The 11631-nt window shown below is 35.0% G+C and overlaps 3 protein-coding genes across 3 annotated transcripts; 1 reads left to right on the forward strand and 2 right to left on the reverse strand.

Annotated features, from left to right (window-relative positions):
* Window positions 1-416: 416 nt before the first annotated feature.
* Window positions 417-3788, reverse strand: cpa4 (carboxypeptidase A4). The gene is made up of 11 exons (XM_039646869.2): window positions 3581-3788; window positions 3404-3485; window positions 3186-3320; window positions 2936-3034; window positions 2758-2859; window positions 2577-2678; window positions 2382-2492; window positions 1326-1416; window positions 1045-1244; window positions 745-829; window positions 417-657 (listed from the first exon to the last, which is right to left on the reverse strand). The coding sequence occupies exons 1-11, from the start codon at window positions 3643-3645 to the stop codon at window positions 470-472; spliced, it is 1260 nt and encodes a 419-aa protein (XP_039502803.2). The 5' UTR covers window positions 3646-3788; the 3' UTR covers window positions 417-469.
* Window positions 3789-3915: 127 nt separating this feature from the next.
* Window positions 3916-7116, reverse strand: cpa2 (carboxypeptidase A2 (pancreatic)). Its single transcript, XM_039646868.2, has 11 exons — window positions 6956-7116; window positions 6794-6875; window positions 6585-6719; window positions 6327-6425; window positions 6140-6241; window positions 5947-6048; window positions 5618-5737; window positions 5444-5540; window positions 5160-5359; window positions 4977-5061; window positions 3916-4148 (listed from the first exon to the last, which is right to left on the reverse strand). The coding sequence occupies exons 1-11, from the start codon at window positions 7018-7020 to the stop codon at window positions 3961-3963; spliced, it is 1275 nt and encodes a 424-aa protein (XP_039502802.2). The 5' UTR covers window positions 7021-7116; the 3' UTR covers window positions 3916-3960.
* An 873-nt stretch (window positions 7117-7989) lies between these two features.
* On the forward strand, window positions 7990-11321 carry atp6v1e1a (ATPase H+ transporting V1 subunit E1a). Its single transcript, XM_039646872.2, has 9 exons — window positions 7990-8157; window positions 8811-8876; window positions 8996-9105; window positions 9181-9247; window positions 9348-9437; window positions 10190-10258; window positions 10367-10461; window positions 10549-10636; window positions 10729-11321. The coding sequence occupies exons 1-9, from the start codon at window positions 8125-8127 to the stop codon at window positions 10789-10791; spliced, it is 681 nt and encodes a 226-aa protein (XP_039502806.1). The 5' UTR covers window positions 7990-8124; the 3' UTR covers window positions 10792-11321.
* The last annotated feature ends 310 nt before the right edge of the window (window positions 11322-11631 follow it).

Consider the following 11631-nt stretch of genomic DNA (forward strand, 5'->3'; position numbering starts at 1 on the left):
TGAAATGATGAAATCACCTCCAAGACAAATAAATACTTTATATGCATTTAATTCTTCGAAAATAATTGTCTAACTTTTATAAAGCAACATATCCGAAATTAAATAAATTATAATTAATATATAATATAATTGAAATAAAAGTTTTTAATAAAGTCAGAAGAAATTATTTAGTCCTAATTATGACCTGTTTATCTGTCCCGACTCCCAATGTGTATAGGATAGGCCTACTAGTAAAATAACAGCCAATTTCATAAATCTGAAAATTACGTTTTTGATAACAACAACAACAACATAACCTATTATAAGTGATTAAGGCAAAATAATAATTATAATACCGCGACAGGGCACCATATAATGGCAAAATATGTTGTGTTCAACACTTAACCACATACTTATTGAAAATAACAACGACTTCAGCAAAGGGTGTGTAGGACTTTTATTTAAGCTTCAACAAATTTTCACATTTCTCTCAATAAGTGTGATCACGAACGTATCCCATAATGTATTTGAGACCAAGCCAAGTCTCCTCTGCAGTGGGAATGATCTGGTTGGCAGGCAGTAGAAAACCATAGAGGCCAGTGTCACGCAGTTCAAATGCAAAGGAATATTTGATGCCAATATTGTAGGTCCAATCGATGCTTCCACCACTTGCTGGGTCTGAAATTTAACAGGCCGGTATTCCCAATCAGATAACAGAAGTCATATCTTGGTAATTCAAACAGATACAGTCTACTTAGTACTTACAGATAATATTGCAGATGCTTCCAACTTGGTATCTGGTGTTATAGAGGGAAGTGAGCTCTTTTATCGCACCTGTGCCTACAGCATGCTACAATACATAAAAGCAATACATTGTTTTTATTTGTATAGTACCATCACGAAATGCAGGTAATAACATAAAAAAACTGAGTAATTAATTAGTAAGGAGAAAATAAAAGACAGAAAATTATCAATAAATAAATCAGATGAGATTGCATAAGGCAAACCAAAATAGGAAACTGTTGTGGTTTTGTAGTATATTGATAAAGATATGACTTGACTTACAAGCTCGGACTGGTCAGGAATGTCTGTGCATGTGTAACCGTAGGGATACATTAAGAGTTGTGAGTAAGAGTGGATGGAGATGAAGGATTTGAAGTTGCCATGGCCCTTGATGAGGTCCACGACATTTTTCACTTCGATCTCAGAGTGAGCAAAGGGACCATGGTAGGAGTCGGAACAGGGATCCTTGCTGGCTCCAGTGCCTGGGAGAAAATGTCCATGGTCATATCATATGACAAAAACATGGTCTATGTTTCAACAAGAGAGAGTAACAAACTACATACCACCAAAACCAGCATCCCAGTTCCTATTGGGATCAACGCCACGGCAGGAGGAGCCAACGTTCACCGAACGAGTTTTACGCCACATACGGTTCTGAATGTACAGGCACAAATGTCTTTAGTAACGCTTCTAAAAATATATATTTTTAAGTTTAAATAGAACTTAAACTTATTGCACAGAACATATTAAACTCCTTAAAAACTACATTTGTTTCATGTTTTGGACTAATCTTTAAATGTTTGGAGTAGCGAAGATTCTACGTAATAATTATTGTAATATTAATACTTTTATTCAGCAAGAATGCATTCAATTGATCAAAAGTGACAGAAAAAAGCCATATATAATGTGAAGATGGACATCAAATAGGATTTCAAATAAACGCTGTTCATTTGAACTTTCTATTCGTTAATAAATCCTGGAGAAAAAAAAACGCTAAAACAAAAAATAATTAAGCAGCACAACTGTTTTCAACATTCAAAATCAGCACATTTGAATAGTTTCTAAAGGATCATGTGAAAATGCTTTGCATTAAAGCAATATTACTTTAATAATATTTTATTTTAACTTTATTTTGGTTTTCAATAAAATGAAATAAGATACATATTTCAAAAGCATTTAAAGAAAATGTAATCATTCCAAAATTTTAACTGTATACATACTGTTGAAGTTTTTATTAATATTTTAAATTTGCTTTTATTTTTATAAATTAAATAAAAATATATTACTAATTAGATTTAAACGTTTTTGAAACATTTCTATTTATGTTCATTTTATTTTTATTTTCATTCTTATCAATTTTGTTATGTGCTTTTCTCAGGATTTATATATAAATGACCATTTAGGTTTAATAGGCCTCCAAATACACATCAGAAAACACTAAGCTTGCAAAATTATTAACAAGCAGAGAGCCTTTCTAAATTTGCTAGTTTTTTGATTGGCTAAACATTGACTGTTTATTTCTGTTTACAGAGTCTTGTTTGATTGCTCAGGACATCTATATTAGTGCTATCAGTGCTACATGAATGCACCATCAGCAAGTTCAACAACATGTGACTTACACTGGAGTGAGTGAAAACATATCCATCAGGGTTGGTTACAATCATCAAGTAGATATCCATTTGACCAAGGAGAGCGGTCACAGAAGGATCAACGCCATAGTCTGAAGCAATCTAAAGAAAAAAAAGATTAGAACACAAAATTAAAATGAATAGTTTTATGTTACACAGACATATTTTTTTTTTCATTTCACTTACCTTGTTGGCAATCCACACAGCAGAAGCCTGAGTAACCCACTCTCTGGAATGGATTCCAGCATCAACCCAGATCGCTGGTCGACTCACACCACCCGTGCTGAACTGGAATCAGTGTATAAAAAGGTGAAAAACCTAACACATCTCAGTTCACAATCACATAATCGGTACTCTTAGACTCTACCTTCAGGGCATACATGGGACGGTCCTCATAGGAGCTGCCGATATGCACTTTAGAGATCAGGTTAGGGTGACTTGCCACAAGGGTGTCCATAAAAGCGTAAATCTGAAGTGAAAAATAAAAATGTGGACATTTGAAGTAAAGACATCGTTCTTATGTCATGCGTATGTTGTGTACTTACAGTCTCCAGGTCATGATAAGCAGCAAAGTTGAAGCTTTTAGTCATGCGTTCCATGTCTTCATTATTAACCATCTCTGCCTTTTCCCTGTCCAAAAGTTCCTAAAACAAAGTAAAACTTTGGATGTTACGGTTTTATTTGCAGTTATGTTCTGTGCAGAAACAATGTAAAACTTAAGGTGACAGTCATTTTAATTCATGTTTTCGATCTCTATTTTAAAGTGTGGTTTTAATGTGGCTTCATGGCTAGCACCTGCACATTGTTGATCATGACAGTGAAAGGGATGTTGTTTTCCCTGAGGAAGTCTTTGACGGCATTCAGACTGGTGCGAGGCACACGGATATCAACAGGCCGTTCAGTAGAGAAGCCATGGGCCCAAAAATCCAGCTATAGGGTCACACAACATTCATCAATATTTTATGTGTTTAATTGAAAACTAAAGTATGTCAGCAAGCTAAACAACATCATACCCCTGAATCCTCATCCTCTTCCAGCTCCCTCAAAACTTGAATGTGGTCTTCAGATTCTGCATGGATTCTAAGAACTTGGTCTCTATCAAAAAAAGACAGTTAGGTTACATTTTGAATAAGAAACAATGCTGTAATAGGGTAATAAGTCATTGGAAAAGAGAAAGTATCTGACCTTACCCATTAAAGAGCTCCTCGCAGTGAACTGCGGCCAGGAGGGCAAAGACAGCTAGATAGAGTCTCATGTTCTCTGGGAATGATCTCTACTGTAAGTTTTTCATGGATTGCTGCTCTTATACACTCAGAGACACATGTTGAGTTCTCAGTAATATCAGTACTGATAGTGTGTGTCTTTTCCAGGTGAACATTGCAGCATATTTCTCAGGGATTCTATGCACTAAACCATTTTAAAGGTGCTATCTCACAGTTTAACCCTGCTCTGACCTCTGTCAAAAATGTATCAAGTTTTTTGGGACACCGAAAAAGCATAATATTTTCAAATGACAAATTTCATATCCATCATATATACACTTGGACCTTTATTGAAGTGTACATTTCTCTCAATAAGGGTGTTCGGAAACATATTGCATAATGTATTTGAGAGCAAGCCACGTCTCCCTTGCCGTAGAAACGATCTGGTGAGCAGGCAGGAGGAATCCGTACTTGCCAGTGTCACGCAACTCAAAAGCAAAGGAATATTTGATGCCACGTTGGTAAGCCCAGTCAACACTTGCACCACTAGCTTGCTCTGAAATAAAACATGCAGGTTAAATTCATTTCTGATAATCCTGATATTGCTTTTTCTCCAAAATCTCCGGTCTTTTCTAACATGCATCTTGAGACATCACTTAAAGAGACAGTTCACCAAAAAAAGTTCATGATCATTATTTACACACCCTCGTTTCATTACAAACCAGTATGCATTTCTTTCTTCTGCAAAACACAAAAGATGATATTTTGTTGGTGATCAATCAGTTTTGGTTCCCATTTAAATTAATTGTATGGACAAAAAATGAAAAAAAAAACAACAACCGTAGTAAATGGGAACTGAAACCATTTGAATACCAACATTGATAAAAAAATATTACTTTTGAGTTGTGAAGAAAGATATGCATACAGGTTTGTAACGACATGAAGGTGAGTAAATAAATACATCTATTTAAAATTTTGGGTGGACTATCCCTATCTCTCATTTCATGTCTCAAATTTTTTTTTAACTAATTTTACCATAACAGATGATAATAAACACTAAATACTTTTAGACTTTAAGGATGGGAGAGAATTTTTTTTAATTATTAATTGAGCTTAATTTTACATTAAAAAAACGGGCTGTAGATATAGCTTTGAATGTGTTCTGAGTGAAAAAAGATGAATGAATCATGAATCATAATTATGAGGATCATGAATCTTGTCGAATATGATACCCGAATGCAATTTCTATCAAAAATATTTAAACGTAAACTAATGACCAACTATGGTCAGAATCCATGTAATTGAAGGTAAAAAAAATTGTGCAATGTAACAACATATGCCATGTCTTAGTAAGTGGTTAAAAATGGATCCACAATCCACTTACCAATAGTGTGGAAGATACTCCCAACTTTATAAATGGTGCCATGCCAAGAATTGAGGGCTTTGCTTGCCTGTGTGGCCACTTCATGCTAGAATAGACACATACAAATTTGTCACTGTGAGATCATGTAAAACAAATACGATTTAGAAGAAAACCAAGGAGCTTTATGGATGTAGATTTCTTAACCAGTTCAGGCTGGTCAGGGGCATTTGTGCCATTGAAGCCATAGGGATACATTAAGAGCTGAGAGTAAGCATGGATGGTCATGAACGATTTGAAGTTGCCGTGGCTCGTGATGAAGTCCGCAATGTTTTTCACTTCAATCTCGGATTGAGCAGAAGGACCACGATAGTCTTCGCCGCAGGGGTCATCGCTTGCTCCAGGACCTGGAGAAAATGAAGAGACATTTAAAAAGGTAAAGTAATTTAAATCTGTTACCACATAAAACAGTATGAACAGTGTGAACATACCACTAAATTCAGCATCCCAGTTTCTGTTGAGGTCAACACCAAAGCACTTGGGGTTAGAGGTCGCAGACCGGCTCTTACGCCACAAACGGTGAATTGGCTGAGGTAATGTTAATTAGTAATGTCATTATAGATGCTTTTAAACGTAATTTACGCAAACAATGAATGACTGCTTACACGTTCAGTGAGGTGGGAGAAAACATATCCATCAGGATTGGCCACAATCATCAGGAAAATGTCCATTTTACTAAGGATACTGGGCACAGGAGCACGGTTTTCCTTAAAGTCTATGGCAATCTAGAGAGTCAGAAGTATCAGGAGAGAATATTAAAAAAATATATATTTTATAGGTTTATCAGTTTTGTTTGTATCTGCAAGTTCTAAGCTATTTTATGGTTCCTTTAGACTATTATAGTAAATTGTTACCACATTGGCCAAACATTCAAACACTTGCTTATTTTGAAGTATTTTTTCTAATAATGATCTAAATGCTGTTATAAACTCACCCTGTCAGCAATCCACACTGCTGAAGCATGAGATACCCACTCCCTGGCATGGATTCCAGCATCAATCCAGACTGCAGGCCTTTTCTCTCCACCAGTGCTGAACTGGACACATTGAAAATATATAACAAATCAAATAAATATACATACATAACTAAATATCAGTGTGTATTCTGTGTTTATGATGTCTATTCACCTTCAAGGCATACATAGGACGGTTCTCATAAGTGTTGCCGATCTTCACTTTAGAGATCAGGTTAGGATGACTCGCAACAAGGCTGTCCATAAAACTATAAATCTGAAGTGAATAAAAACTTTTAGATGTTTTGTTTAGGTTTGAAATGTATGATATAATGTATTTTTTCTGAAGTCAGCATCCTTACAGTCTCTAGGTTGTGATAAGCAGCAAAGTTGAAGCTCTTGGTCTTGTATTTCATCTCTGCATTCATTACCATCTCTGCTCTCTCCCTGTCCAAAAGTTCCTGAGACACAGTTAAAACTTGTGTATTACAAATACTTTACTGAAAGAAAGAAAAAAATTACAAGACTTTCTTAACTATTGGGATTTATTGGAATTAAATCAGTAACCGATTAAATTGTGCAAGACTTTCAATGTCTTTTTTTAGATTTCTGCAACTTGCCTGCACATTGTTGATCATGACAGTGAAAGTGATGTTGTTTCCCCTGAGGAAGTCCTTGACGGCATTCAGACTGGTGTGAGGCACACGGATGTCAACTGGCCGTTCAGTAGAGAAGCCATGGGTCCAGAAATCCAGCTATAAGGTCACATAAAATATATTTTCATGTCATATTGCATATGTGATCAGGTGACCAGTAAAGAATGCCATACCCCCCAATCCAGGTTCTTTTCCAGTTCCTTCAAAACCTGAATGTGGTCTTCAGATTCTGCCTGGATTCTGAGAACTTGGTCTCTATCAAAAATAAAAAAGATACTTAGGACATTTTGAAGAAGAAACGAGGCTGACAAATGGCAACAAGTATCTGAACTTACCCATTAAGGAGCTCCTCGCAGTGAACTGCGGCCAGGAGCGCAAAGAGAGCTAGATAGAGTCTCATCTTTTCTGGGAATGATCTCTACCGTAGGTCTGTTTTATGAATTGTTGCTCTTATACACTCAGAGACACATGTTGATTTCTCATTGATTTCAGTGCCAGTTAATATTCTACTAATGTTCTACTTCGCCATCATTGAGTCCTATGCTTATCTAATCTATATCTGTCTGGTTTGGTTTAGCTTCCAAATCAGACATTAGGAGTCGGAGACTACAACATGCAGTCAGGATGGTTAAGAAGATTATTGGTTCCCCCCTGCTCAACCTCTAAGATCTTTATACCCCCAGAGTGAGAAAAGGGGCTAAGAAAACCACTTTGGATCCCACACACCGAGCCCACATTCTGTTTGAACTGATCAACGAGCACTAGAACAGTTTTCCCTCATGCTATATTCAGTCTGAAAAGTTAAAACTCTTCTAAATGTCTATTATAATTGTCCATTTGTACATAACATCTCAAAATTGTACATCTGTAAATATTATTTTTGATATATTTCTATTACTTTGAAATATTGCATAATTTAAATGTTGTTATATATTATTTGTTATATATCGTTTAATCTTTATTGTGTAATTCTTATGGATGTCTGCACCTACTGTCCTTCAACACTGGAAGCTCTAATCAACTCACATGAAATCCACTGTATAATGCAAGATTGACAATTAAACATTGACAATTAAATGTTATATTAGCCTAGAAGTCACATTTGGCCCAACAGAGTTGCCTGTAGTAAACAAAAACAATATAATAATACTTGGTTGCGGGCATTTACCGATAATATGATTAAAGATAGTTTTTCCACAATTATAATCTTTTCAATAATTAACTAGCTGCTACTTAGTGCACGAAAGTCATTTTAAAGTGTTAACAAGTACATGAAAAGTGGGCGGAGTCTTACCTCGGACATGACGTTTCAAATCACGCGACGCCTTCACCCATGTCAGCTGACGTTTGACGGAACTGTACTTTAGTGTTGCTGCAGATTTCACTCATATAGCTGAAGTAGTTATTAATATTTGGAGTAGAAGTTCTGAAGTTATTATTCAATCGTTTTCTTGATAAATCCATCTACAGATCGCAGTCAGTGCCTTAAAAACAACTTTAAAACATGGCGCTCAGCGATGCCGCGGTACAGAAACAGGTGAGAAAACCAGTTAGCTAGCTAACAAGTTTATAAACTACTTTTAAGTTCTATTTTTAAACGAGGTAACGTTATTATATTTAAGATCAGTTAAGTATATAAATCTAATAAGTATAACTTTTAAAAAGAAAAATGGCAGCCACAAAATTGTGGTTCGTTGTTTTGAACAAATATCCAGGCTTATTATGCTCATAAACACACATTTTTAATTTATATAATATTGTCGTTTGTATTTTATGAAGACGTTTTCTTAGTGTTTTGAAAGGCGCCTATAACGAAAGCATTGTTATTTATTATTTTATTTTGTACTTGAAGTTGTTGTATGAAATATATCCCATTCACTTTGAGGAGAGTATGTGCATTTTATTAAATCTAGATGTTTTTAATTAATATACTGTGAGTGTTTAATGCTGTGAATTGTAATGGCTAAAGAGTAAATCTGTCCTTCAGTTGTCCAGAGCAGCTCAATGGACTTTCCCAGCTGCACCGATTCAACACTTCTTTCAGTCTCGCTTCCCCATCAGTTTCTACCCTCGTCTCTTTTTATTTCATTACATCAGCTTAATAAAGGATCAGTGGTTCTTCAATTCTTACATTGTAATTTAACCTTGCTTTGCTCTTTTATTGACACTGATCTCATTGCATCTCTCCAGATCAAACACATGATGGCCTTTATTGAGCAGGAAGCCAATGAGAAGGCAGAAGAAATTGATGCAAAGGTAGCACAAATCCAATGATTAGCATAAGTGCATAAATATGGTCGAATCTGTCTAGAGCATTATCGTCTATTAATTTTCCTTAAATATCTGCTTTAAGTCATGTGCATTGTGGCTTGCAGGCAGAAGAAGAGTTTAATATCGAAAAGGGACGACTGGTACAGACTCAAAGGTTGAAGATAATGGAGTACTATGAGAAGAAAGAGAAACAGATTGAACAACAGAAGAAAATGTGAGTAAAAGTTCTTTAAATGTGTAACCTTGAGTCCTTCATTGGCGTATTTATTGTGTCCATTCAAATCCACAGCCAGATGTCAAATTTGTTGAACCAGGCAAGACTGAAGGTGCTCAAAGCCCGCGATGACATGATTAAGGTATGATGATGATAATGATGTGATATTTATATTGTCTATATTTTTATAGAACTACAAGAAATCCATCTCTTTCTCATCTTCCTCATGTGATTCTTTGCAGGATCTGCTAAACGATGCACAACAACGGTTGGCCAACATAGCCCAAGACCCAAATCAGTACCCAGCACTGCTGGAGGGGCTGGTGTTACAGGTCAGATATGGTCCTGTTAGCAATGCTAGCTTTTTAAAAAATAGTTTGTAAAGCAAATTCTGATGACTATTATTATTATTATTATTTCAGCACTATTGAGACACTGGTGAGTGTTGCTCACCAAGTCACTTGGCAGATTTTCTATGGCTAATAGACACTGAATATTTATATAATAACAAACTATATATGTATGTATTACTTGCTACTTCATTTATATTTATATAAAATAAATTGAAATCTATTTGTGATATTATTTATAATTTAGTATTATGTTATATTTAGTTTACATGTAGTTATATCAACATATATGTGTCAGGGTTATTATTACCCTATTATTAAGCTATAAAAAATCATTGCTTGAAATAAACATTAACTTAAGTAAAAAAGTTATTTCCTCAACTAGTTTTACATTTTATTTAAACTACATAAACTAAAAGTTAAAACTATACAGACATTTCATAAAAACTAATAAAAAGACAAACACAAAACAATACAACTGTAACTTGAATTAAGATGAAAACAGAAAATAAAAATAATGTAACTCTAACTTAGCAAAGAATGTAATAGTATATCAATGATTTATATATATATAGGTGTATATATATATATATTTATATACATGCGTACATACATACACACTGTATATATATATATGTATAATTATTATTTTATTATTATATCTTTTATTGCAATTATTAATAAAATAATAGTGTATTTTATTCACTTTTTTTTTTCTCTTTTTGCTTCGGTAGGGATTTTATCAGCTGCTGGAGCCCAGGGTTATAATCCGGTGCAGAAAGCAAGATGTAGCGATGGTGCAGGTGAGCTCTATTCCCTGTCTATCCGTTTGCATAATATTTTACAAATTGCATATCAGCTATGCAAACCGTTTAATCTTTTAAAGAGGTTGATATACCTGTTTATTTTAGGCTGCTGTTCAGAAAAACATCCCTATCTACAAAGAGGCTGTAAAGAGTAATATTGAGGTGCGCATCGACGAAAACAACTTCCTGTCCCCTAACATGTAAGATCTCTTCCACAGTTTTCCTAAAAAAAACTGGGTCATTTATATATTCTCAACTTGTTCATTGTTCATGCTTGGCATCCTCAGTTCAGGAGGTGTTGAAGTTTATAACGCTGATGGCAAGATCAAGGTGTCCAACACACTAGAAAGCAGACTAGACCTTCTGGCGGAACAGGTAGAGAAAACAATCACATTTTACAGCAGGAATAAACTTAGAAAAGCTTGTTTTTGTGAATGTCGTCCTCATCATTTTTTCTGCTTTCACAGATGATGCCTGAGATCAGAGTGACTCTGTTTGGTGCCAACCCAAACCGCAGGTTTATGGATTAATGGACTGTTAATAACACACATTAGTGGTAGTTGGGAGAACGGTGAAATTCAGAAAACATGATAAAGTGATGAGGAGGCAATTTTATTTTTTGAAGGTCACTGTGGTTTTTCAGAAGTGAAAAACTATTCTGGTTGCAATTGATCATGTTCCAGCAATTTATTATTGTGCTCTTATTCTTGTGTGTTTTTGCTCTTGGAAAACAAGCCCAAAGAAAGTATTTAAGGCTTATCATATTTACTCGTGTTACCTTATATCTCTGTGTTTTAGCGTCACTGGTGGGGAAAATGGATACCTGACATCTTATCTCAAGCTGTTTGAACAAAGAGCCATAAGCACTCAGGAATTTTACATTGTTTTTGCCTTGAAAGCTATTATCTAAATCTGAGCAGCCTAACAGGTTTTCCCTGGAAAAGGGAAGTCCTCATTTAATGTCTTAAAAACATAGATGCCTTTGTGTTTGTTTTTTCCTGCATTTTCATTTGTAGTACAATTGCATAATACTACAGATAAATAAATCAAATATATTTTATTTATGTTCTGAAGCATTTCTGTGCCCATTACAATATAAACAAAGCATCGCTTGTTGGTTACACTTTACCCACCGTTCAGGAAAGAAATCAAGTCGTACATCTGACAGAGGGTTACAGAAAAATACCTCAAATATTAAAAACACGCTGTCGCCTTGTGGAAATCAGACATATCAGATGCAAATTAGCATCGGTTGTGGTGCATGTTTTACATAATCAAATGACTCCAGACCATGTTTTCAAAAAGACTTTAAAATACAAAGGCTGATGAATAAACTGAATAAGCAGAGACACATAGCCTATATCAGTCTT

This window comes from Pimephales promelas, chromosome 25 (genome assembly GCF_988280905.1).
Source record: "Pimephales promelas chromosome 25, fPimPro1.hap1.1, whole genome shotgun sequence".
Classification (NCBI taxonomy): domain Eukaryota; kingdom Metazoa; phylum Chordata; class Actinopteri; order Cypriniformes; family Leuciscidae; genus Pimephales; species Pimephales promelas.

Bases quoted from the DNA above. Each gene is read 5' to 3' on its own strand.
- cpa2 (XM_039646868.2), bottom strand. From the start codon at position 7,020: ATGAGACTCTATCTAGCTCTCTTTGCGCTCCTGGCCGCAGTTCACTGC. The intron at 6,876-6,955 runs GTAAGTTCAGAT...TATTTTTGATAG, and splicing joins TGCGAGGAGCTCCTTAATGG to AGACCAAGTTCTCAGAATCC. The intron at 6,720-6,793 runs GTATGGCATTCT...GTGACCTTATAG, and splicing joins AAAAGAACCTGGATTGGGGG to CTGGATTTCTGGACCCATGG.
- cpa4 (XM_039646869.2), bottom strand. From the start codon at position 3,645: ATGAGACTCTATCTAGCTGTCTTTGCCCTCCTGGCCGCAGTTCACTGC. The intron at 3,486-3,580 runs GTAAGGTCAGAT...TTTTTTTGATAG, and splicing joins TGCGAGGAGCTCTTTAATGG to AGACCAAGTTCTTAGAATCC. The intron at 1,245-1,325 runs GTATGTAGTTTG...ATTTTCTCCCAG, and splicing joins CTGGGATGCTGGTTTTGGTG to GCACTGGAGCCAGCAAGGAT.
- atp6v1e1a (XM_039646872.2), top strand. From the start codon at position 8,125: ATGGCGCTCAGCGATGCCGCGGTACAGAAACAG. The intron at 8,158-8,810 runs GTGAGAAAACCA...GCATCTCTCCAG, and splicing joins ATGCCGCGGTACAGAAACAG to ATCAAACACATGATGGCCTT. The intron at 10,259-10,366 runs GTGAGCTCTATT...TGTTTATTTTAG, and splicing joins AAGATGTAGCGATGGTGCAG to GCTGCTGTTCAGAAAAACAT.